Source organism: Oryctolagus cuniculus, chromosome 6 (assembly GCF_051225735.1).
Source record: "Oryctolagus cuniculus isolate XC-2025 breed Fujian yellow rabbit chromosome 6, ASM5122573v1, whole genome shotgun sequence".
Classification (NCBI taxonomy): Eukaryota; Metazoa; Chordata; class Mammalia; order Lagomorpha; family Leporidae; genus Oryctolagus; species Oryctolagus cuniculus.
The window spans coordinates 80,410,702-80,438,436 of record NC_142872.1 but is presented as its reverse complement, the minus strand read 5'-3'; the positions used below and the strand labels follow the sequence as shown (position 1 = coordinate 80,438,436).

Genomic DNA, 27,735 nt, shown 5'->3' with positions numbered 1-27,735 from the left:
GGATTTATCCCTGGTATGCAGGGATGGTTTAATGTGCGCGAGACAATCAATGTGATACACCACATTAACAGACTGCAGAAGAAAAACCATATGATTATCTCAATAGATGCCGAGAAAGCATTTGATAAAATACAACACCCGTTCATGATGAAAACTCTAAGCAAACTGGGTTTGGAAGGAACATTCCTCAATACAATCAAAGCAATCTATGAAAAACCCACAGCCAACATCCTATTGAATGGGGAAAAGTTGGAAGCATTTCCACTGAGATCTGGGACCAGACAGGGATGTCCACTCTCACCACTGCTATTCAATATAGTTCTGGAGGTTCTAGCAAGAGCTATTAGGCAAGAAAAAGAAATTAAAGGGATACAAATTGGGAAGGAAGAACTCAAACTATCCCTCTTTGCAGATGACATGATTCTTTATTTAGGGGACCCAAAGAACTATACTAAGAGACTATTGGAACTCATAGAAGATTTTGGCAAAGTAGCAGGGTATAAAATCAATGCACAAAAATCAACAGCCCTTGTATACACAGGCAATGCCATGGCTGAGGAAGAACTTCTAAGATCAATCCCATTCACAATAGCTACAAAAACAATCAAATACCTTGGAATAAACTTAACCAAGGACGTTAAAGATCTCTACGATGAAAATTACAAAATCTTAAAGAAAGAAATAGAAGAAGATATCAAGAAATGGAAAAATCTTCCATGCTCATGGATTGGAAGAATCAATATCATCAAAATCTCCATTCTCCCAAAAGCAATTTATAAATTCAATGCAATACCAATCAAGATACCGAAGACCTTCTTCTCAGATCTGGAAAAATTGGTGCTGAAATTTATATGGAGGCACAAGAGACCTCGAATAGCTAAAGCAATCTTGTACAACAAAAACAAAGCCGGAGGCATCACAATTCCAGATTTCAGGACATACTACAGGGCAGTTGTAATCAAAACAGCATGGTACTGGTACAGAAACAGATGGATAGACCAATGGAACAGAATTGAAATACCAGAAATCAACCCAAACATCTACAGCCAACTTATATTTGATCAAGGATCTAAAACTAATTCCTGGAGCAAGGACAGTCTATTCAATAAATGGTGCTGGGAAAATTGGATTTCCACGTGCAGAATCATGAAGCAAGACTCCTACCTTACACCTTACACAAAAATCCACTCAACATGGATTAAAGACCTAAATCTACAACCTGACACCATCAAGTTACTAGAGAACATTGGAGAAACCCTTCAAGATATTGGCACAGGCAAAGAGTTTCTGGAAAAGACCCGGGAGGCACAGGCAGTCAAAGCCAAAATTAACTATTGGGATTGCATCAAATTGAGAAGTTTCTGTACTGCAAAAGAAACAGTCAGGAGAGTGAAGAGACAACCGTCAGAATGGGAAAAAATATTTGCAAACTATGCAACAGATAAAGGGTTAATAACCAGAATCTACAAAGAGATCAAGAAACTCCACAAAAACAAAACCAACAACCCACTTAAGAGATGGGCCAAGGACCTCAATAGACATTTTTCAAAAGAGGAAATCCAAATGGCCAACAGGCACATGAAAAAATGTTCAAGGTCATTAGCAATCAGGGAAATGCAAATCAAAACCACAATGAGGTTCCACCTCACCCCGGTTAGAATGGCTCACATTCAGAAATCTACCAACAACAGATGCTGGCAAGGATGTGGGGAAAAAGGGACACTAACCCACTGTTGGTGGGAATGCAAACTGGTCAAGCCACTATGGAAGTCAGTCTGGAGATCCCTCAGAAACCTGAAGATAAACCTACCGTTCGACCCAGCCATCCCACTCCTTGGAATTTACCCAAAGGAATTTAAATTGGCAAACAAAAAAGCGGTCTGCAGCCTAATGTTTATTGCAGCTCAATTCACAATAGCTAAGACCTGGAACCAACCTAAATGCCCATCAACGGTAGACTGGATAAAGAAATTATGGGATATGTACTCTTTAGAATACTATACCGCAGTAAGAAACAACGAAATCCAGTCATTTGCAACAAAATGGAGGAATCTGGAACACATCATGCTGAGTGAAATAAGCCAGTCCCAAAGGGACAAATACCATATGTTCTCCCTGATCGGTGACAACTGACTGAACACCAAAAAGGAAACCTGTTGAAGTGGAATGGACACTATGGGAAACGGTGACTTGATCAGCATAGCCCTGACTGTTAATGAACAACTTAATACATTATCCCTCTTAGTAGTTTTTTTGTCTGTTCTACTTAATATGACTGGTTTAATTCTGTAATTAATACACAGTTATTCTTAAGTGTTGAAATTTAACTGAAATGTGATCCCTGTTAAACATAAGAGTAGGAATAAGAGAGGGAAGAGATATATAATTTGGGACATGCTCAAGCTGACTTGCCCCAAATGGTAGAGTTAGAAACATACCAGGGGACTCCAATTTAATCCCATCAAGGTGGCATGTACCAATGCCAGCTCACTACTCCAAGTGATCAATTTCAGTTCACAATTGATCATAATGAAAGGACTAAGAGTCAAAGGGAGCACATAAACAAGTCTAGTACCTGCTAACACTAACCGATGGAATAAATAAAGGGGAGAGTGATCCAACATGGGAAGTGAGATACTCAGCAGACTCATAGAATGGCAGATGTCCTAAATAGCACTCTGGCCTCAGAATCAGCCCTAAAGGCATTCGGATCTGGCTGAAAAGCCCATGAGAGTATTTCAGGCATGGAAAGCCAAGACACTCTGGCAAAAGATCTCTGTGAGTGAGATCTCAGTGGAAAGAACAGGTCTTCAAAGAAGGAGGTACCTTTCTCTGAAGGGAGGAGAGAACCTCCACTTTGACTATGACCTTGTCTAAACAAGATAAGAATCGGAGAACTCAGAGGGCTTCCATAGCCTTGGAAACTCATGACTGGAGCATAGGGAGATTACTGATGCCATAGACAGGAGTGTCAATTGGTAAAGTCAACAACAGGAGTCACTGTGCACTTACTCCTCATGTAGGATCTCTGTCCTTAATGTGCTGTGCATTGAGATTTAATGCTATAATGAGTACTCAAACAATATATTTCACTTTGTGTTTCTATGGGGGTGCAAACTGTTGAAATCTTTACTTAATGCATACTAAACTGATCCTCTGTAAAAAAAAAAAAAAAAAGAAAGAAAAGAAAAGAAAAGAAACTATCAACTCCCAACTTGACTCTCACTGGGATTAAACATGACAATAGGTCTGATCTCATTTCATCATCATTAAAAAAAAATCATCTATTATTTTTCACTTTATGTTTCTGTGTGGGAGCAAACTGTTGAAATCCTTACTTAATGTATACTAAGCTGATCTTCTGTATATTAAGATAATCGAAAATGAATCTTGATGTGAATGGAAGGGGAGAGGGAGTGGGAAAGGGGAGGGTTGTGGGTGGGAGGGACGGTATGGGGGGGAAGCCATAGTAATCCATCATTCGTACTTTGGAAACTTATATTCATTAAATAAAAGTTAAAAAAAAAAATAGATCCTTACCTTACACCTTACACAAAAAAATCACTCCAAATGGATCAAAGACCTATATATACAACCTCATAATATGAAATTACTAGAAAGTTTTGGGGAAACTCTGCAAGGTATGAGAAATTCTTTTTGGAAAATATCCCAGAGGAAAAGGAAATCAAAGCCAAACCTGACAAATGGTATTACATCAAGCTGAAAAGCTTCTACACCACAAAGGAAACACTCAGAAAAGTGAAGAGGCAAACAACATAATGGGAGAAAATATTTGCAAATTACTCAATGGAAAAAGGGTTAACATACAGAATATATAAAGAACCCAAGAAATTCAATAATAACAAAAGAAATAATCCAGTTAAGAAATGGGCAAAGGACTTAAACATTCTTCAAGACAGAAAATTCAAATGGCCAATAGACTCATGAAAAAATGCTTAGGATCATTATCCATCAAGGAAATGTAAATCAAAACCACAACGAGGTTTCACTTCACCCCACTTAGAATGGCTTTCATATAGAAATCAACAAACAACAAATGCTGGCAAGGATACGGGGAAAAAGATAACCTAATCCACTGTTGGTAGTAATGTAAACTGGTAAAGCCACTATGGAAGATAATATGGAGATACTTCAGAAACCTGAATATAGACTTACCATATGAACCAGCCATCCCACGCCTGGGAATTTAACCAAGGGAAATGAAATCAGCACATGAAAGAGTTATCTGTACCCTTATGTTTACTGCAAACATTGCACTAACAGAATAAAGGATAAACACATGGGGCTGGTGCTGTGGTGTGGCGGGTAAAGCTGCCAGCTGCAGTGCCAGCATTCATATGGGCACTTGTTCAAGTCCCAGCTCTCCACTTCCAATCCATCTCTCAGTTTTGGCCTTAGAAAGCAATAACAGATGGTCCAAGTACTTGGGCCCCTGCACCTGTGTGGGAGACCAAGAGGAAGCTCCTGGCTCCTGGTTTGGATCATCCCAGCTCTGGTCATTTCAGTCATTTGTATGGAAGATCTTCCTCTCTGTGTTTCTGCCTCTTTCTCTCTCTAACTCTGCCTTTCAAATAAATGAATAAAATCTTAAAAGAGGGGGAGGTAAACACATAGGATTATCTCAATGGACACAGAAAACACATTTGATGAAATGCAGCATCCACTTCTACACAAACCTTGAATAAAATAGGTATAGAAGGAACATACTTCAGTGCAATCAAGGTTACAAATGGCTAACCTATAGTCAGCATCACAGTGAATGGGGAAAAACTGAAAGCATTTCATCTAAGATCTGGGATCACACAGGAATGTTGACTCTCACAACTCCAAATCAATATAGTACTGAAGTTTTAGAGAGAGCAATTGGTCAAGAAAAAAAAAAAGAAGAGGCATTCATATAGAAGTTAAATTATCCCTGTTTGAAATGATGATTCCATATACAGAGAAATCAAAAGACTCCACCAGAAAGTAACAGGAACAATAGATGAATTTAGTAAAGCTGAAGGATTCAAAATCAAGTGTAAAAATCAGAGGCATTTTTATATACCAGAGTAATCCCATTCACAATAGTTACAAATAAATGAAATACCTTGAAATAAGTTTAGCCAAGGATGTGAAGGATCTTTACAATGAAAATTACAAAGCTGATGAAAGAAACTAAATGACACCAAAATGAGAAAGACCTCCCATGTTCATGGGTTTGAAGAATTCACATTATTTTTTAAACTTTTATTTAATAAATATAAATTTCCAAAGTACAACTTTTAGATTATAGCAGCATTTCCCCCCATAACCACCCTGCCACCCACAACCATCCCATCTCCCACTCCCTCTCCCATCACATTCTTCATCAAGATTCATGTTCAATTATCTTTATATATAGAAGATCAATTTAGTATAGTAACTAAGCAAAGATTTCAACAGTTTGCACCCACACAGATACACAAAGTATAAAGTACTGTTTGAGTACTAGTTATACCGTTAATTCACATAGTACAACACAGGAAAGACAGAGATCCTCCATGGGGAGTAAGTGCACAGTGACTCCTGTTGTTGACTTAACAAATTGACACTCTTATTAATGATGTCAGTAATCACCCTAGGCTCTTGTCATGAGTTGCCAAAGCTATGGAAGCATTTGAGTTCACCAACTCTGATCTTATTTAGACAAGGCCATAGCCAAAGTGGAAGTTCTCTTCTCCCTTCAGAGGAAGGTACCTTCTTCTTTGATGGCTCGTTCTTTCCACTGGGATCTAACAGAGATTTTTCATTTACCTCATATTTTTGGCAGTGTCTTGGCTTTCCTTGCCTGAAATACTCTCATGAGCTTTTTAGCCAGATCTGAATGCCTTAACGGCTGCTTCTGAGGCCAGAGTGCTGTTTAGGACATCTGCCATTCTGAGTCTGCTGTGTATCCCACTTCCTGTGTTGGATTGTTCTCTCCTTTTTAATTCTATCAGTTAGTATTAGTAGACACTAGTCTTGTTTATGTGGTCCCTTTGACACTTAATCCTATCATTATGATTAATTATTAACTGAAACTGATCACTTTGATTAGTGAGATGGCACTGGTACATGCCACCTTGGTGGGATTGAATTGGAATCCCCTGGCACATTTCTAACTCCACCATTAAGGATAAGTACGATTGAGCATGTGCTGAACTGTATATTTCCTCCCTCTTTTAAGAATTCACATTATTAAAATATCCTTCCTACCCAAAGAAATTTCCAGTCAAAGCAACCCCATCAAAATGCCAATGACATTATTCACAGAACTAGAAAAAAAGGATCTTAACATTCTTGTGGAAACATCAAAGACCCTGAACAGACAAAGCAATCTTCAAACAAAAAGAACAAAGCTGGAGGCATCACAGTACTAGATTTCAAAGCATAGTATAGTTATTGTGCTCATATTAGAGTTTATATGATTCCATATATGGAGAAATCAGAAAAATCCACAAAGAAAGCAATAGGACTGATGTATGACAAAATGAGCTAAAAATATACCTGAAGAAGAAATAGTCTGTTTACTAAAAGGTGCTGGAATAACTAAATATACAAATACAAAAAAGTTGAAATCTCACCTCTCACGCTATACAAAAACCAAATCAAAATAAATCAAATATCTAAAGGTAAGGCCTATGAAACTAATAGAGGAAGAAAACATAGAGAAAACACTTCAAGACATAAGCATAGGCAGTAACTTTTTGAATAAAATCCCAGAAGCATAAGCAACAAAAGCAAAACTAGACAAATCGGATTATATCAAACATAGAAGCTTCTATATATCAAAGGAAACAATGAACAAGTGCAGAGTAAACAAAAATATCGAAGAAAAGATCTGCAAATTTTTCATCTGACAAAGGATTAATATCCAGAATATACAGCAGATTCAAAATGCTCGACAACAAAATAATAAGGAATCAGTTTAAAGTGAACTAAGGATCTGAATAAAGAGTTTTCCAAAGAAGAAATAAAAATGGCCACTAGCCATTAGGGAAATGCAAATCAAGACTACAATGAGGTATCATCTCACTATGATTAGAGTGATTATTTTCAAAGTGAAAAAAATAACAAATGTTCATGAGAATGTGGAGAAAGCTTGTTTTCAAAAAACTGAGTAAGAAGAGTAGACAATGGCATAAATGCATTTCCAAAACTTAGAATAAATTGAAATCAAGTTGAAAAGAATTTCTCCCTCCCCAAAAATAGCTAGAACGATCTTACGGGAATGTAAACTACAGGCAGGCTGAAGTTTTACCTGTTTTGATTGCTGCAATATTCCCTGCACCTGGATTCACACACTATGTAGCAAACATAAAGGACTAGAGAAATGTATTTGCAAAACCTGAAAACAGCCTTTAAATTAATTAGAATACAGGAAGGTGGTAATATCCTAGATAAATGTGTATGCAAGTAAGTGTCTTCTACATAGTAGGCACTGAATAAATACTGGATAAATAAAACATTTAAAAAGTATACCTTTCTATATATTTTCTTTTTTTTTTTCCTCACAGGCAGAGTTAGACAGTGAGAGAGAGACAGAGAGAAAGGTCTTTCTTCAGTTAGTTCACCCCTCAAATGGCTGCTACGGCCAGAGCGATCCGAAGCCAAGAGCCAGGTGCTTCCTCCTGGTCTCCCATGCGGGTGCAGAGCCCAAGCACTTGGGCCATCCTCCACTTACTTCCTGGGCCACAGCAGAGAGCTGGACTGGAAGAGGAGCAACCGGGACAGAACCGGTGCCGCAACCGGGACTAGAACCTGGAGTACCAGCGCCACAGGCAGAGGATTAGCCTAGTGAGCTGTGGCGCCAGCCACCTTTCTATATATTTTCAATGTTAGACTTTTAACAGAAAGAAGTCAATTTACAATGAAAATACTTTGGTTCATAGCAACAAAAAAACTAAGAATAACACTAAAAAGAAAATATAGACACCTATGTGAAGATAAAATGATACTATAAATATATATATAATATATCTATAAATGAGTACAATAGCTATACTATACCTTGAAATCTAATATATATATATATCCCTCCCTCAAAATAATTTATTGACTTTCTGTTAAAAAGTTGTTAATAAATATATGAATCCATTATGACTACAAATATGAATACTATCCTATTGTTGTACAGCCCAAAAAAGGTTCACTATGATTTTCCTTAATTATGATAAAATAACAAAATCATTTTAATCATTTTAACTATTTTTTAAAGAATACAACCTGGAGGTCTGTAGTACACTTACAGGGTGATACAACCATCACCATTATCTAGTTCCACAACCTTTTAATTACCTCCAGAGGAAACTTTATCTATTTAGCAGCCAATCCCCATTCCCTGCCCCTCCTCTACCAACTGCCACTATGCTTTCTGTCTCTATTAACTTGCCTCTTCTGGACATTTCATATAAACAGAATCATACAGTATGTGATGTTTTCACATAGCACAATGTTTTCACAGTCCACCCACATCATAGCATGTATTAGTACTCCATTCCTTTTTGGGATTGAATAATATCTCATTGTACTTACAAACCACATTTGTGTTTTCATCAGTTTATAGACATATGGGCTATTTCTACCTTTTAAATGTTATGAACAGTGCCATGATGGACATTTTTATTTCTCCTGAGTATATACCTAAGAGTGGAATTACTAGGTAGAAAAAATTCATGTTAAATTATTGAGGAACCAAAGCAACTGAATCATTTTTATGTTTCAAACAGTGTACACATGAGACTTTTCAGTTTCTCTACAAGCTTAACAGCACTTGTTATTTTCTAGTATTTTTATTATAGCCTTCCTGGTGGATGTGAAGTGGCATATCATTTTGGTTTTGGTTTTAATTTGCTTTTTCCCAGTGACTAATGGCATTGAATAATTTTCCATGTGTTTGTTGTCAACCTGTATATATTCTCTGAATATGTGTCAATAAAAATGCCATCTTCATTTTTTAATTGAGTTGTCAATCATTGGCGAATTGTAAGAGCTTTTCATATATTATGGATGTTAGATATATGATTAGCATATATTTTCTCCCATTTTGTGGGTTGTCTTTTCATCTCCTGATAGTATACTTTAATGCAAAAACGTTTTTAATGCAACAATGTCAAATTTAATTTTTTTTCTTTATTGTGTTTTTGATGAGATATCTAGGAAATAATTGACTATTTTAAGGGCATGAAATTTACACTTATGTTTCCTGTTAAGAGTTTTATAGTTTTAGCTTTCACATTTAAGTCTTTGGTCCATTTTGAGTTAAACTTTGTAATGAGGTAAGGGTCTAGGTTTATTCTTTTGTTTTTGAATATTCAGTTATCCCAGCACCATTTGTTGAAGAAACCATTCTCCCAACACCCTTATTGAAAATCAACTGACTATATATGCCTGAGTTTATTTCTGGACTGCCAGTTCTATTACATTTATCTATATATCTATCCATATGTCAGTAGCAGTGTTTTGGTTAAATTTTTAGAGAATTTTTGAAATCAGAAGTCCTCCAATTTTGTTTCTTCATTTTTTTTTTTTTGTTATTTGAAGTACCTTGAAATTCCATAAGAAATTTAGGGTTAATTTCTTCTGTTTCTGCAGAAAGTTTGGATTTGATAAGAATATACTCAATCCACAGACTGCTTTGGAGAATACTTCTACCTTAACAATATTAAGACTTCTAAACCATGAACACGTGGTGTCTTGCTTAGGTGTACTTTCTTTCAGACATACTTAATAGTTTTCAGTGTACAAGTCTTATACTTCTTCATTGCATATATTCTTTAAGAATTTGATTATTACTGGTAGAATTGTTCTTTTAAATTAATTTTAATTGTTCTACTGACAAATAGAATGCTTTTTGTGGATTGATCTTGTATCTTACAACATTGATGATTTTAATTATTAGGTGTAGTAGAATTTTTGTGTGAATCCACTAGGATTTTGTACATATGAGATTATATAATCTATAAATATAGTTTTACTTCTTCCTTTTAAATTCAGATGCCTTTTATTGATTCTTCGTGCATGATTTCCCTATCCAGAACTTGCAATAAAATGCTAACTAGAAGTGTCAAAACAGACATCCTTGCCTTATTCCTGATTTAGAAAGCAAGCTTTCACCCTTTCACCATTGACAATAGTGTTAGCTGTGGGTTATTCATAAATATCCTTTGCCATGTAGAAGAAATATCCTTTTATTTTCTTTTTTCTTTTATTTTCTTAGTGTTTTTATCATGAAAGAATATAGTTCATTACTTCTGTATTATAATTTTTCCCCTAATCCTTGCACTGCATTTTATAGGAAGAATTTTGTAAAATACATTCAGGACCATTAAATGGGCATCAATAGTAATAGTGCAGAAAAAATACACTGAATAGTGAACTGCTGCAGAATATTAAAAGCAAACGGCAACACTAGAGAGAAGATGGATATTTCAATTAGAGATGAGAGATACTGCCATTTATATTTCCATTTCTAACTTCATTTGAAAAAAGATGAAGCCAACCCTACTGCCCAGAGTGGAAATATTGTGCTATCATTCAGAACAGTGTATGAAATGGTATATTAGTGATCTAGTGTGTGTACAATATAACTCTGAAACTTTGCAGTGTAAAACATTTATTATCTTGACAATTTCTGTAGGTAAATAATTTGGGAGGAGCTCTGGGTCAGAGTCTCATGAGGTTGCAATCAAGATGTTCTTTGGAGCTACAGTTATCTCAAGCCTTCACTGGGGCTGGAAGATCTTGTAAGATGATTCACTCATACTGTTATTGGTAAGAGGCTTCTGTTCCTTGCTGTATTGACCTCTTTCAATGTCCTATTCAGGAGACCTGGTTCCCCTCAGAATGAGTGATCCAAGTGACAGTTCCAGGAGGAATCTGTTACAAATTTTATGACCTACTTATGAAAGTCACAATCACTTCTCCCATATTCCATTTGTTAGAAAAAGTCATTAGATACAGCCCATACCCAAGGAGTTTTTAGGTTCTAACTTTTGAACAGAGCAGTGTAAAATAATTTGTAGATATATTTTAAAACCTCCAAATTGAAGAACACTGTTACCTTTCCATATGACAATTGTCTGACATGATATCAAATAAATTAAACACTCCAAAAGCAGAAAACAAAAATCCATTATCAAAATTTGGTAAGGAGTTGCCATTCAGCCCAGCAGTTGAGAGACCTGAGTTTCACATTAGTATACCTGGGTTCATGGTTCCAGCTCCTGATTCAAGCATCCCACCAAGGAGGACCTTGGGAGGCAGCAGTGATGCACAAGTAATGGGGTTTCTACAAGCCACATGTGAGACCTGGATTGTGTTTCTGGCTCCAAGCTTCAGCCCTAGCCCAGCCTCAGCCCGGTCTTGCCCAATGAGACATTTGGGTAGTAAACCAGTGGAGGGGAACTCTCTCTCTCTCTCTCTCTCTCTTTGCCTTACAAATAAATAATTTTCTAAACGAATCAGAGATCCACATACATAGATAATGAAAATTACAGAGAACAATGACACAGAAAATTCCATTTATGTGATACATTGTAAATACTTAAAATTAATGCATAATCCTTTCAGGAATATGTGTCAAACATATCTGAATCTAGATTATGAATTTTCTCTTGAAAGGCTTCCACCAGAAAATGATAAAATTATATGAATCAATATTTATGAAATTTCAAGGTATGTGAAGTTTGTGAAACTTAACCTGACATAAAAGCAGCCATCAATCGTTCAGTATGAAAAACTGAACACTTTTGGTAGCCTGGTCCCTCCTTTTAGTGACTGGAACCCACCGTATAGACAAGACTTGTTTGTGATTGTAATTGTCAGTATTATTACATTATTATTTTTAGCACCTGAGGGCTTATGATCATAAGATGAAGATGCTTGTGGCATTTCAAATAACTTCTCATGCTGTGTGTCTGTTCTTAGGTCCAGTGTTGCCAAGACCTACACAGTTCAATAGCTCTCAGACAGATGAGCATTCTGAGTATGGAAACAGCTACATAACTAAATACAGCTAATTAACTAAATAGAAAGGTTGGTTTAGTGTAATTTCTTAAAAATCTTGCTTTGAGGTGTAAGAATTATCAGCCAATAAATCTCCTAGCATGTTCTTAACATTTTCCTGAAAAGATGTCCACAAGTAAGCACTGTTCATCATAATACTTTCCAGGCATGTGAAGACTGAGTCATGAGTGTGAATTTATGGGACACAAATCATAACATAGGAAATAATCCTGCAAGTAATTATCAATATAAAAGATCTCCTATTGCAAAAATGGCAGTTACTCTGAGGAAAATTACTCATACTATCTTGCACCTGCCTCTTTTAGGATTGTTTATTCCACTTTATATATTGCAGGATTAGCATTTGATGATGCTGGAAAGAATTAAAAGTAAAAATCTTCTCTGTCTTCTGCCAGTTAGTTTGGTCTACACAGCGACTCACATGCTGGAGCTGGTGGGGCTCAGGACTGAAAGGCAGCTGGGGCTCTGTCTCTTTCCTTGGAGAAATGGCTTCCAGGGCTTCCTCACAGCAAAAGGGATAGGCTCCAGAAAGGATCAGCTCAAAAAACGAAGGTAGAAGAAGCAACTCCTAGAAGTGTTGCTTCGACAGCATTCATTTAGTCAATTCATTTACAAAAGGCTAATCCAGAATTCTCCTCCTTGATGTGCAGTAGCAAGGTCCCTTTACAAACTGGTCTGAGGAATGGGTGCAGACAAGAAGTCACTCAAGTCCCTGGAATTGTCATGTTTCTGGATAGTTCAGACCCTCTGAGCAAAGATAGTTTAAAAACATTTTCTTTTTTTTTTTTACATTTTATTTATTTACTTACTTGAAAGGCAGAGAGATGGGTGGAGAGGAGAGAGATTCCATCTATTGGTTCTCTCCCCAGATGCCTGCAATATCTGGGGCTGGGTCAGGCCAAAGCCAAGAGCCTGGAACTTCGTCCAGGTTTCCCATGTAAATGGCAGGTACTCAAGTACTTGGGCAATCATCTGCTGCCTTCTCAGATGCATTATAGGAAGCTGGATCAGAAGCAGAGCAGCCAGGACTCAAATTGACATCCGGATGTCAAAAGTTGTACACGCTGTACATGGTACATGCTGTACCATGGTACCTGCCTCCAAAAACTGATTTTATAAGGAGACATTCCAGCACAGAAAAAAAAAATTCTTCTCTCTTTTCTTGAAAAATATTTGAAAAGCGGGTGAGAGAGAGAGAGAGAGAGATATCTTCCATCTGCAGGTTCACTCCCCAAATGGCCACAACAGCTGGAGCTGAGCCAGGCTGAAGCCAAAAACTAGAAATTCCATTGAATCTCCTATATGCATGACAAGGACCCAGGACTTGAGCTATTATCTGCTGCTTCCCAGGTACATCAGCAGGAAGCTGGATCAGAAACAGAGTTGCTGGTTCTCCTACTGGCTGTCCAAAACGGGATTTAGGCATCCCAAGCAGTAGTTTAACCTTCCCATCCTTGGAAGCTATTTCCTTACCTTCTAGAATAAAGACAAGTTCTCTCTATCTCTCTGTCTTTCTGTATGTATCCACGTATTTCTGTCTCATTCTCTGGAAGGAAAGCTCTATATAAGATAATTTCCCATATGGGAAATTTATCTTTTTAATGTGCCTGATTGCATGCATAGGCATCATCAGGCTCTTGTATCATGACACTGCAGGACTGTGATTCACGGAACACACTTGAAATATTGCTCTGGCTACTGCATTTGCTGTGAGAAATAAACAATCTTGGTCTCTGACCCAGTGGTCTCATGTTTGCTACAAATAGGGTAAAACCTGGATCCTTCACAGTTTCTGATTTTAAAATGGGAGATAATTTTGAAGTCATATTTGTATATCTATACTAAAAAAGAGAAAGTGTCAACACAGGCAACAGAGAACCCAGACAAGAGGATATAAAGAATCATTTTGGGGGGCCAGCATTGTAGCTTAGCATGTAAAGCCACCGTCTATAATTCTGGCATCCATATTGGTGCTGTTTTGAGTCCCAGCTGCTCAACTTCCAATCCAGCTCCCTACTATCATGGCTGAGAAAGCAGTGGTAGACAGCCCAAATCCTTGGGCCCCTATCACCCATATTAGAGACCTGGAAGAAGCTCCTGGATCCTGACTTTTGCCTGGCCCAGGACTGGCTATTGTGGCCAACTGGCCCAGCAGATGGAAGATCTCTCTCTCCCTCTCTCTCTCTCTCTCAATCTCTTTCCCTCCCACCCTCCCTCCCTGTAACTCTTTCAAAAACAAGTGGGAACCAGTAGGTAAGAAAAGTATTTAAAGAGGGGCTGGCACCGTGGCACACTAGGTTAGTCCTCCCCCTGTAGCGCTGGCATCCCATATGGGTGCCAGGTTCTAGTCTCAGTTGCTCCTCTTCCAGTCCAGCTCTCTGCCATGGCCTGGGAAAGAAGTGGAGGATGGCCCAAGTGCTTGGGCCCCCGGCACCCACATGGGAGACCAGGAAGAGGCACCTGGCTCCTGGCTCTGGATCGGCGTAGCTCTGGCCGTTGTGGCCATTTGGGGGGTAAACCATCAGATGGAAGACCTTTCTCTCTCTTTCTCTCACTGTCTGTAACTCTACCTGTCAAATAAATAAATAAAAAATTTTTGTTTGTTCTACTTAATACTTTTGGTTGAATACTATAATCAATACACAATTCTTCTTAAGTGCTGAAACTTAACTGAAAAGTGATCGCTGTTAAATATAAGAGTGGGAATAAGAGAGGGAAGAGATGTGCAATTCAGGACATGCTCAAGCTGACTTACCTCAAACGGTAGAGTTAGAAACATACCAGGGGATTCCAATTCAATCCCATCAAGGTGGCATGTACCAATGCCATCTCACTAGTCCCAGTGATCAATTTCTGTTCACAATTGATCATTATGATAGGACTAAGAGCCAAAGGGAGCACATAAACAAGAATAGTGTCTAAAAATACTAGCTGTTAGAATAAAAAAGGGAGAGAACGATCCAACATGGGAAGTGAGATACACAGCAGACCCATAGAAGGGAAGATGTCCTAAACAGCACTCTGGCCTCAGAATCAGCCCTTAAGGCATGTGGATCTGGCTGAAAAGCCCATGAGAGTATTTCAGGAATGGAAAGCCAAGACACTCTGGGAAAAAAAAAAAAAAACCTAAATGAAAGATCTCCGTGAGTGAGATCCCAGTGGAAAGAACGGGTCATCAAAGAAGGAGGTACCTTTCTCTGAAGGGAGGAGAGAACTTCCACTTTGACCATGGCCTTGTCTAAATATGATCAGAGTCAGTGAACTCAGGGGGCTTCCATAGCCTTGGCAGCTCATAACAAGAGCTTAGGGTGATTACTGATGCCATAAACAAGAGTGTCAATTTGTTAAGTCAACAACAGGAGTCACTGTGCACTTACTCCTCATGTAGGATCTTTGTCCTTAGTGTGCTGTACATTGAGATTTAATGCTATAACTAGTACTCAAACAGTATTTTTCACTTTATGTTTCTGTGTGGGAGCAAACTGTTGAAATCTTTACTTAATGTATGCTAAACTGATCTTCTGTATATAAAGAGAATCGAAAATGAATCTTAGTGTGAATGGAAGGGGAGAGGGAGTGCGAAAGTGGAGGGTTGCGGGTGGGAGGGACGTTATGGGGGGGAAGCCATTGTAATCCATAAGCTGTACTTTGGAAATTTATATTCATTAAATAAAAGTTTAAAAAAAAGAAAAAAAAGAAAAGTATTTAAAGAATATATTAATTTTGGAAAGAGAAGCTATTAGGAGGTAATATTAGATGGCCACATATTTTCATACAGGCAAAAATTAGATTACTCCCTGGGATCATTAATGTGAGGTGGAAGAGGTTATATTTTTGAGGAAATGCTACAGATGAGAATCTCCAGCACATCCAAGAGAACAGGACAGTTACTAATAAAGCATACCAAAGTCACATTCATAGATACAGCATACAAAATTTATTTAAGAATAAATGTCAAAATTTCAAAAAGAGTTGGAGGTTTGGGTTTAGAGACAGATCAGACCAAAATCTTCTTATTCCCTCTTTGTTGATTCTTATGATTATGACTTCAGGAGACGCTGATAGTAAACATCAAATCTAGTTGTTGTTCAGGTACTTTTTTTCCCTCATTTTTCCTTTGTAGCTTTATTATGACATCAGCCACAAACAACTATCAGAAGTATTGCATATGTTTGTCTTTTTCATTAGATTATGAATCTCTGGAATTCAGGATACATCTTAGTTATTTCTGTGGCCCTCAAATTATTTAACATGATATTTTGTATTGACTAGTTAATTTCCTAGAACTGACTTAATTCCTGAAATGGTCACATTGTTCAAGAGCTACAACTGGTTTTTTTTATGTACAGTTAATGTTAACTGCCTACACTTTTTCTTCAATTAAATACCATATAAAAGATTTTCATGGTGTACTTTTCCATCAGGATGTTGCCCACATTTAAAATCTTGTCATCTACCAATCATTGATATTAATGCATTGAATTATTTAGATGGCTTAATTCTGGTATATTGTAAGGTGTCTGAAAGAAAAGGAGCAAAAGTATACATTACACTGTGTATAATAATCTACTTCTTTCGGTTCCTACCCCTGTACAGCACATTAACTTCGTCAATGCCTTTACCGTATTTGTCTGTCTTCTCTCCACTAGCATCAACTCTGCCATCTGGATGTAGACGGACAAACCCTCCAGTCAATCTGTTGTAGAACTGAAGAGTATTTCCTTTCATAAACTTCCATCTTTCTGCAGCCCACTAAAAAAGAAACCAAGCAAATACCAGTATGAGAAGACACCAAGAGAAAAATTCACTAAGCAACTTCCCTCACTAAACATATACTATTTTAACACATAAAATGGCTATTTTAATACTGTTTGTACTAAGTAAAGGTCAAAGCAGAATCTTACTGTCTCTTTTCTTTTATATTCTAGCTTCTGCCCTGAGAAGATAAAGAGACAACCATTAATTTCAGCAGTGTTATACTTCGCTCATTCATGATAAAAAACATAATTTTCAAAGAAACGTGTGTACATGTCACTCACTTGCAGAGATGATGCTGTTATCCCGAGCATACAGTTCTCTGACAATTTTACCATCATCTTCCCCTTGATCCAGCCATCTGTGGAAAGAGAAGTGCGTCGATTATTTTCAGGCTTAATATTTACACTAACCATTGGTAATTATTTACCCAAGTCAGAAATAATATATATTGGGGCCGGTGCAGTGGCACACTAGGTTAATCTTCCGCCTATGGCACCGGCACCCCATATGGGCGCCGGGTTCTAGTCCCGGCTGCTCCTCTTCCAGTCCGGCTCTCTGCTGTGACCTGGGAAGGTAGTGGAGGATGGCCCAGGTGCTTGGGCCCTGCACCCACATGGGAGACCGGGAAGGGGCACCTGGCTCCTGGCTTCGGATCAGCGCAGCGCCGGCCATGGCGGCCATTTGGGGAGTAAACCAACGGAAGGAAGCACTTTCTCTGTGTCTCTCTCTCCCACTGTCTGTAACTCTACCTGTCAAATAAATAAATAAATCTAAAAAAAAAAGAAATAATATATATTATTAAAAAGCAATGAATAGGGGCTGGTGCTGTGGCACAGTAGGCTAAGCCTCTTCCTGCAGCGCTGTATCCCATATGGGCTCTGGTTCGTGTTCTAGCTTCTCTTCTTCCAATACAGTTCTCTGCTTATGGCCTGGGAAAGCAGTGAAAGATAGCCCAAGTACTTGGGCCCCTGCACACATGTGGGAGACCCAGAGGAAGCTCCTGGTTCCTGGCTTTGGATCAACTCAGCTCCAGCCATTGCAACCACTTGGGGAGTAAAGCAACGGATGGAAGACCTTTCTCTTTCTCCCTCTCTATCTGTAACTCTACCTCTCAAATAAATAAATAAAATCTTTTAAAAAGAACTTTAAAGGCCATGAATATCGAGTTGATCAAGGCAGAGGAACACAATATGGAAAAGGAAATCCTAAAATGGCTATAAGAGTACAAGGGATGTGGGAGGAAGAGTTACCTGGGGAAAGACAAAATACATTTTCCTTTAATCAACAGGTGAGTTACTCAGTTTGCTAGCTGCCAAACCAATAGATTTTAAGTCCACTGGATTGTTTGCCCTATTCTTTAACCACCAGCTACAGTTCAAATTCTGATCAGTTATTTCATTTATTTCATAAATGGCTCTTATTGGCTCCTTAGGAAAAGAGACAGAAGAATGTTGAAAGAAAGAGCAGACATATCACCAGTGCTGGCAAGATAACTCCAAGATCAAGGCCTATGACATGAGTCAGCAGTGTCATTATTGTATAAAAAGCCACATGCAATGTTTATTGTGTATATTAATTACTTTTGAACCTACTTTGGGACCTAGTCTTCTCAGAGACTTTCACTCTCCTTACTGACATATAGAGAAAAAAATCTTATTTTAAAAACTCTACCTTAAGTTAGGAATAAACATTAAGTTTAGATCATCAAGATAATAATTGTCTTTCTCAATAGAAGCAGCAGCTCCTAAGATTAATATTTACAATACTTTTCCAAAAAGTATCAGTGACCAAGAATGATTGAAAAAGCAATCCAGTTTTCCAAAATATATGAACTTGGAACTAATATGAAATGAATCTGTTCAATATAAAAGCACATCTACCAACCTGTGACAGAAGAAAGTATATTCATGGCTTGTTGTAGGATCCTTGACCACCACATCCTCAAGAAACCAGCCATTTCCTTAAAATGAATTTTAAAAAAGGAAAATGTGATGTGAATTTGTATTTTTCAGGTATTATTTCAGTTTTGAGAAAAAAGTTCTATCTTAAAATATATGTAAAGGCCTTGCACAATATAAAGCTTTAATACTTCAAATAAAGCAAAATATAACAGAAGTAAACTATGAGAACATTTAAACATACTTCTTTATACGCATTAAAATTGTGGCATTATTTTAAGGTTTTACACACTGTGATATTTATTTCAATATGATTTTCCAAGCTCTTGAAAACAGAATAATTCCACAGTTGCTTTTGATTGCATAAACTGTATCAAGAATCATAGACTTAACATCTTCCAAAGAATAGATATTTGATGAGCTAATAACTTTCTACTTCTGAAAAGTTATTAAAGTTAAAATTTAGACTGAGACTACATAAACAAACCATGTAACTTCGGATAAGCTAAAAATGAACAGTCATTCAGAAAATCCATCCAAGCACACAGACTGAGCTGGTACTCATGAAGGAAAGAATTTGCTTTCAAATGTGTAGTTCGATATTACTTTGCAAACTGCCTTAGTCAAAATACTACTTTATTTACAGATGAAATGAAATACTTTAATTAGTCATAGTGTTTGTTCATGCAAAGTTCCAGCTCAAAATGTTTCCCATAATTAAAAACCCTTGACTTAATGAGTTAATACTAATCAGCTTTAGGGTAAAACTTTTTAACAAAGCATAGAAGAACCTTCATTACCTTATCTCTGCATACTCTGAAGCTGCTTCTCCCATCATACACTCCTATCAATGAGCAGTACCAAATTCCTCACAATTTCCTAAATCAGTGGTTCTCAAACCTTGGAATCACTAAGAGGGCTTCTAAAAACACAACTTGCAGAGTACCACACTCACATTTTAGGGTAACCAATTGTCCCAATTTGCCCAAGACACAGTGGTTTCCCAGGATGTGGGATTATTACTGCTAAGATAAGGATAGTCCCAGGTAAAACAGGATGGTTGGTCACCTTAGATAAGATCCCAAGAAATTAATTCTTTTTAAAAATGTTTATTTATAAAATTTTTACTTATAAGACAGAGTATCAGAGAATTAGAGAGAAAGAGAGGTCTTCTGTCTGCTGGTTCACTCCCAAATGCCTTTTACAGATAGAGCTGGGCCTGGTTGAAACCAAGAGCAAGGAACTGGATCCAGGTCTCCTATGTGGGTGGCAAAAACAGTTAAATCTCTGTAGAAGAGCCTTACCTGGCCCAAGTCCATCATGGCCTATCACAATCTTGTATAAATCTCCAAGGTGCACAGCTTCCAGGAAGAATGTATCAGTCTACAACCAAGGAAAAGCAGTTTAATTAGATCTAGCCAATAACTCTGATTTTTACCAAGTGTATAAATTAAGATGCAGTAAAAAATTAATTATAAAAAGAAATAGGTTCATTAAGCAAATATATAAATCTATGTTAGGAAAGTACAGACAAAAATGATATTAATTTATAGGACGTAATAATAAAGTTCCAAATATACCCCCCTCTTTATTTCAATTTTTAGCTACAGAAACATATATTTAGAGTCTCTCTACAACTATAGTTTTTAAATAATCACAGTATACATGTAATAACTATAAAATGTTCTAAAAGTCTGTAATCCATTTCAATGAAAAAAATCTCTTCTGTGCCCCTTGATGGAATTTTTAAAGCAGAGTTTATGGGCCATTTGCAATTATAATGACCCTGTTGCAAAAAAATCAGTAATTTATGACATTTTTCTGAAGTCCCAAATTTTCTATTTCTAAGAAAAGGAGCAATGGTTGTGCTCAAATAGATTCTCTATTAGAAGAGTCAAAGGGATCACATAAGCAAGACTAGTGTCTGCTAATACTAACTGATAGAATTAAAAAGGGAGAGAATGATCCAACATGGGAAGCAGGATACACAGCAGACTCAGAGAATGGCAGATGTCCTAAACAGCACTCTGGCCTCAGAATCAGCCCTTAAGGCATGTGGATCTGGCTGAAGAGCCCATGAGAGTATTTTAGGCATGGAAAGCCAAGACACTCTGGCAAAAAAAAAAAAAAAACAACAACAACAACAACAACAAACTAAATGAAAGATTTCTGTGAGTGAGATTCCAGTAGAAACAACAGGCCATCAAAGAAGGAGGTACCTTTCTCTGAAGGGAGGAGAGAACTTCCACTTTGACTATGACCTTATCTAAATAAGATGAGAGTCAGTGAACTCAAAAGGCTTCCATAGCCTTGGCAGCTCAGGACAAGAGCCTAGGGAGATTACTGACGCCATAAACAAGAGTGTCAATTTGTTAAGTCAACAACAGGAGTCACTGTGCACTTACTCCTCATGTAGAATCTTTCCTTAATGTGTTGTTCAATGTGATTTAATGCTATAACTAGTACTCAAACAGTATTTTTCACTTTATGTTTCTACGTGGGTGCAAACTGCTGAAATCTTTACTTAGTATGTACTAAATTGATCTTCTGTATATAAAGATAATTGAAAAAGAATCTTGATGTGAATGGAATGGGAGAGGGAGCAGGAGATGGGAGGGTTGCGGGTGGGAGGGAAGTAATGGGGGGGGAGCCATTGCAATCCATAAGCTGTACTTTGGAAATTTATATTCACTAAATAAAAGTTTAAAAAAAAAAAGAAGATGGATAAAAGTGAGGAGGCCACAATACTTTTGATAAAATCTAAGATAATGCTACATGTTTCAATGCAAGAGAAATAATAAATAATGTGACACACCTGCTTAAAATGACCAAGAAACATAAAAAAAAACCTCTATATTTGTATAGTGCTCTATATGTTTTAAAATACTTCCACAGACATTTTATTTTATCCTCGAAACTGTTGAGTAAGAAAAAAAAAATTTCTGAAGATAAGAAAGGGGAGGCACAGATCCAGGATTGGAGTACCAAGGCTATTTTCTTTGTGAACCACTCTACCTGTGCCTCAGTGTACGGTTAAAGATATAAATAATGGGTAAAAAACTATTCACATTCATTAACAAAAAAATACTATGCATCAATGGTACAAGTTAATGGGTTACACTATCATCCCTTTATCCACCAAATATTTTTGAAAAGGAGAACTTTCTGTTCAGAAAAAGCTAGCAAAGAAAATTATAACATGATATTTATAATAATCAATGCAAAGAAGTTTAAGAAAAAGAGAAGAAAATATCCTGACATACTAATGACTAGTTGAGTGGCAAAAGAAAGTTAACATAACTAAAATGTGATGCACTCTCCCTGATTTACTGCTAAAAGTAAAAGAATGAATGAGTTTACTACATGCATATTAATATTAGTAATAGTAAAAGAACTGAGGCATTTACTTTCTACATTCAACAATTGTCGCTCCTCGGCTCGCGGAGGAGCAGCACCGGCGAGCTCTCCGACCGACTCTCTCAGGGGGACGCGGCCACGCGTGTTGTCTCTCTCCCCCTTTTAAGGGGTTGGGTCAGGAATCAGCTAATTAACGAAGCAGCTGTGTAAGATTTGTTTACTCTCTCTCAGCGCCATATGATAGGAGATCAAGTGCATAGAGTTAGTCTTAATAGTCTCAGTGGTCTAGTCTAGTCTCGGTAGTCTCAGTACTTATTTCGCAATGTTGCGGGAGACAGGCCCTGCTCCCCACAAACAATGAGAACTGAAACCTGGTATACATAATTACCCACATTTAACAATCTCAGAATAGATTTAAGAAACAACAAAATAAGGAGACAAATTAGCAAGATAGCAGACTAAGAAACTCCAGTGTCAGTTTATCCATGGTGATAAGAAGTTAAAAATTAGAATATTCCTTTGGAGAATCCTATAGACCAGACCACCTGAGAGTTGCAGCACCCAGATCAAAGCACACCAAAAAGGGACTCCAATCAGAAAAGGGCAGGAAAGTTCAGGGATTCTTGCATGTCCATTCCTCTACCTAGCATAGTGCAGTGAAACAAGAAGAAAACCTCTACATCGTAGACCTTCCATTGGAACAAAAACAAAGGAGTGGATTATAAATCCAAAAATTCTGTCTTGTCTGGAGGCTTCCTGAAAGGTCGGTTTGTCTCCCCTGACCTGGAGCCATGGTAAGAACAGTTGGGAATGGGTCTGGTGCTGTGGCGCAGCAGGTTAAAGCCCTGGCCTGAAGTGCCAGCATCCCATATGGGTGCCAGTTCTAGTCCCAGTTGCTCCTCTTCCGATCCAGCTCTCTGCTATGGTCTGGGATAGCAGTAGAGGATGGCCCAGGTCCTTGGGCCCCTGTACCCACGTGGGAGATCCAAAAGCTCCTGGCTCCTGGCTTCAGATCGGCACAGCTCCGGCCATTGCGGCCATCTGGGGAGTGAACCAGCAGATAGAAGACCCTCTCTCTCTGTCTATACCTCTCTCTGTAACTTTGTCTTTCAAATAAATAAAATAAATCTTTAAAAAAAATAATAGTTGGGAAGCTTGTAACACAGAGACCGGCCCTGCAGCCTAGTAAAGCAACAGAGAAGCTTCAGTGTGGGAGACAGATGACACAAGGAGCAAGAGATGATGGGCTGAGACAGAGAGAGTAAGAGATATATTGATTGTGGGCTGAAGTGTAGAAACAGGTTTACCATAAGAGTATCTCAGGCATGGAAAGCCAAGACACTTTGGCAAAAAATGACCTAAACGATGAAAGATCTCTGTGAGTGAGATCCCAGTGAAAAGAAGGGGCCATCAAAGAAGGAAGTACCTTTCTCTGAAGGGAGGAGAGAACTTCCACTTTGATTATGGCCTTATCTAAATAAGAGCGGAGTTTGTGGACTCAAGAGGCTTCCATAGCCTTGGCAGCTCATGACAAGAGCCTCCGGTGATTACTGATGTCAAAAATAAAAGTGTCAATTGTTAAATCAACAACTGGAGTCACTGTGCACTTACTCCTCATGTAGGATCTCTGTCCTTAATGTGTTATACTATGAGAATTAATGGTAAAACTAGTCTTCAAACAGTACTTTGCACTTTGTGTGTCTGTGTGGGTACAAACTGTTGAAATCTTTACTTACTATAGAGTTGATCTTCTGTATATAAAGATAATTAAAAATGAATCTTAATGAAGACTGGGGTGAGAGAGGGAGTAGGAATTGGGATGGTTTGCAGGTGGGAGGATGGTTATGGGGCAAGAACTGCTATAATTCAAAAGTTGTACTTTCAAAATTTATATTTATTAAATAAAAGTTTTCTATAAAAAAAAAACGGAACAGGGGCAAGCACTTCAGGAATAAAGATAGTTCACAGCATACTCAGAAGCCCAGAGATAACCTGTTGCCAGAAACTACCACATAAATTGATTGGTGCAGGTTTTCCACTCTATAAACCTAGTCCATAGCGACTAAGATGTGTTTGCCTTTTTAATGCCCAAATCTAAGCAGAAGATTTTAAGACCTACAAAGAAAAAAGAAAATATAGCCCAATCAAAGGAACAAAATCTCTATTAGGAGATGGGACTTTGCATTTGCAAATCCCCTGGGACTACAGAAAACCATAGCATGCTTTTAAATAGGGCTACCCTCCTGGATTCCTAGCAGAATGAACAAGAAAAATCATCTTAACTACTACAGTCTTCCTGGAAGGTTTGATTGTATTTTCCCTGCTGCTGCCTGAGGATCAGGCTTCTAATTAGCCTGTATCTGTGCAATAGTGTGCACATGATTTGACTCTGGAACTCATATAGGACTTCAAAACCTAAAGTCTTGGGGCTGGCATTGTGGTGTAGCAGGTAAAGCTGCCATCTATGATTCAGGCATCCCATATAGGAACCAGTTCAAGTCCTGGAGGCTCCATTTCTCATCCAGCTCCCTGATCTTGCACCTAGGAAGGCAGCAGAAGATGGACAAAGTCCTTGGTCCCCTGCCACCTATGTGAGAGACCCGGATAAAGCTCCTGGCCTAGCCCAGTCCTTGCTGTCGTAGCCATTTGGGGAGTGAATCAGTGGATGGAAGACTCTTTCTCTTCTTCCCACTTCTGCCTTTTAAATAAATAAATAAAATCTTTAAAAAACAAAAATCGAAACCCTAAAGCCTTTAGTTAATGGTACTAAGAGAATGGAAACAATTTAATTATGATGTTTGGAAGGTGGGCCTAGTGAAAGGCTGTAAGTCACTAGGGGCATTTGCCTGAATACTGTTCTCACAAGAGTGTTAGATGTGAAAGCCTGAGTGACACAGCCTCCTTCTGCTTCCAGCCTTGCCATAGGAGCATTCCTCTGCATTCACTCTCCCACTGCCATCCACTGCCTCACCAGACCCCATCCAAGGTTCGCCATGAGGACAGAAGGATCTAGATCTTGTATTTAAACCTCCTTAACTGTGAGCTTGATACATCTTTCTCTTTATACAGTTAGATTTCTCAGGAATTTAATTGTAGTATGTAAAAGCTGGCCAACACAATGGCAGCCAATTGGGTAGGTAAGTAATAAACTAACAGAACCCTGAAAGGGATTAGAGGCAATTTCCATGCCTTCTCACCCTGGCTCATTCCGGCAGTACCAGATTTCCATCTTCTCCCTAGAGAGAGACTGTTCACATATTGAGTGTCTCAACTTTTGCAGCTCCCCCCACCCTCGATTTCCATGTCCCTTAGCTCTGAGAGCATAGAGGCTCAGTATTCAAGTCCTCTGGGACTACAGAGAATAAAGCGGTGGGTTTAAATGAGCTACAGAGCATTCCAGCAACTACTTCCATGGCTCAATGCTGAGCAAGCAGGTAAAAATACCCCCATTTCCAATCTCTCTTTGAAAGAGGTTTGACTATACACCTAATGTCTCAACTGTTGTCCATATGTCAGCTATTTTTTTAACAAAGATTTATTTATTTATTTGAGAGCCAGAGTTACAGACAGAGAGAGGGAGAGACAGAGAGATAGAGAGATCAATCTTCCATCCACTGGTTCTTTCTCCAAATGGCCACAACGGCTATGGGTGGACCGATCGGGAGCCAGGAGCCAGGAGCTTCTTCAGGTCTCCTTCATGGGTATTAGGGAACAAGCACCTGGGCCATCCTTCACTACTTTCCCAGGCCATAAGCAGAGAGTCAGATCAGAAGAAAAGCAGCCAGGACACGAACCGGTGAGGCTTAACCCACTATGCACAGCACCAGCCTAGGGTCAGGTGTTTTTTTTTTTTTTTTTTTTTTTTTTTTTTAACAGGCAGAGTGGACAGTGAGAGAGAGACAGAGAGAAAGGTCTTCCTTTGCCATTGGTTCACCCTCCAATGGCTGCTGCGGCCGGCGCACCGCGCTGATCCGATGGCAGGAGCCAGGACCAGGTGCTTTTCCTGGTCTCCCATGGGGTGCAGGGCCCAAGCACCTGGGCCATCCTCCACTGCACTCCCTGGCCACAGCAGAGAGCTGGCCTGGAAGAGGGGCAACCGGGACAGAATCCGGCGCCCCAACCGGGACTAGAACCCGGTGTGCCGGCGCCGCTTGTGGAGGATTAGCCTAGTGAGCCGCGGCGCCAGCCCTGGGTCAGGTTTTTAATTAACTTGTAGCTAGGAGCTGACAGAACAAGTGATCAGTACTGCATTGAGAGCACCTGAACAAGCAGTTGGGCATTTCATTCAGCCCTTTCCCCAGGTCTACTCCAGAGGTGCAGCCAAGCCTGCATTTATCTTGGCTATCTCTAAGCAATTGATGGGACCAAGTATTAGAAAGATTCCTATGGGTAAGAGTGTGGTCTTAACATGAATATGTGCATTTGCCATACTCCCTCCAGCTTAGTACAGTCGGAAAGGCAGATAAACTCCAGTTCCCAGGTTCTCCCCAAGGAAAACTAAATCACACACCTGGCACTTTAACCTTTTTACAGCTGTTTAAGGGACTGGTTTTAGTCTTGCCTATTCCAGGGCACTGACAGAACTTGGCACACCCTAACCTAACTGGAGCTACTGAAAACAAAGATGGAAATTAGGACAAACACAAAGGTTTGAGAGGCACCCTGAGTCTCAATTGAGGCTGACTGATAAGGTTCATTTCCTACATGAAGTCAATCTGACAAATCTTGGAGTGGTGGCTCTTATCTAATGCACAGAAACTAACAGAGAGTCACAGAAAATGAAGTAAGTATTGAAGATGTTCCAAAACAAGAGAAGAAGATAAATCTCCAGAAGTCAACCCTAATAAAATGGAGAAAAGTGACTTACTCCATAGACAATTCAAATAACAGTTCTAAGATACTAGGTTAGGTGACAAAATGAAAGAATGGAGAATTTCATTGAAGAGAAAAATTCAAGTTTAAGATCCAGAACATATATAAAAAATAGTATCTAGATTTCAACAACAAAAAGATTAAATAACCTAATTCACAAACAGGCAAAAGGCCTGAATAAACATTTCTCCAAACATAGTATACAAATAGGCATCAATTAAGAAAGATGCTTAACATTACTTATTATTAGAGAAATGCAAATCCAAGCCACAATGAGAGAGCACCTCATACCCATCAGGATGATTGCTACCAAAAAGAAAAGTAGCAAGTTTGACAAAGATATGGAAAAACTGGAAACCTTGTGCACTGAAGTTGGGATTGTAAAACGGTGCACACTCAACAGAGAGCGGCAAATTCTTAAAAAAATTAAAATAGCCGCCATGTCATCCAACAATCCTACTTTTAAGCAGATATCCAAAATAATTGGAAGGATGACCTCAAAGACATCTTTGCACACTGATGTACATAGCAGCACTATTCACAAAAGCCAAGAGTAACAGGCAAACCAAATGTCCATTAATGATTGAAGTGATAAACAAAATGTAATGTGTATATACATGAATAACTTAAAAGGATTATGGGGAAATGGGACTAAAGATAAAAATAAAAAACATAAACTTTATTTATAATCATATGCTCCATCGAGCTCAGGACATTTTGTAATCAATGATTCCTGCCATTTAGTGCATTCTCAAAGAAATTCACATTCTGGAAATTTAGCCATGTCAATGTAGTATTTTAC

General features: G+C 38.4%; 1 protein-coding gene across 6 annotated transcripts in view; it reads right to left on the bottom strand.

Annotated features, from left to right (window-relative positions):
- RP1 (RP1 axonemal microtubule associated) overlaps positions 1 to 27,735 on the bottom strand; it is a 376,321-nt gene that overhangs the window by 210,457 nt on the left and 138,129 nt on the right. For all 6 annotated transcript variants that reach the window (XR_016235656.1, XM_089335241.1, XM_089335243.1 and 3 more), the window contains exons 8-12: positions 20,009 to 20,087; positions 18,691 to 18,766; positions 17,088 to 17,164; positions 16,953 to 16,984; positions 16,671 to 16,800 (exon numbers count right to left, since the gene is read on the bottom strand). Coding sequence is in view for 5 of the 6 variants with exons in the window: in XM_089335241.1 (XP_089191367.1) it covers positions 16,671 to 16,800; positions 16,953 to 16,984; positions 17,088 to 17,164; positions 18,691 to 18,766; positions 20,009 to 20,087 (394 nt within the window). In the remaining variant the exon portion in view is untranslated. The remainder of the gene's footprint in view (positions 1 to 16,670; positions 16,801 to 16,952; positions 16,985 to 17,087; positions 17,165 to 18,690; positions 18,767 to 20,008; positions 20,088 to 27,735) is intronic.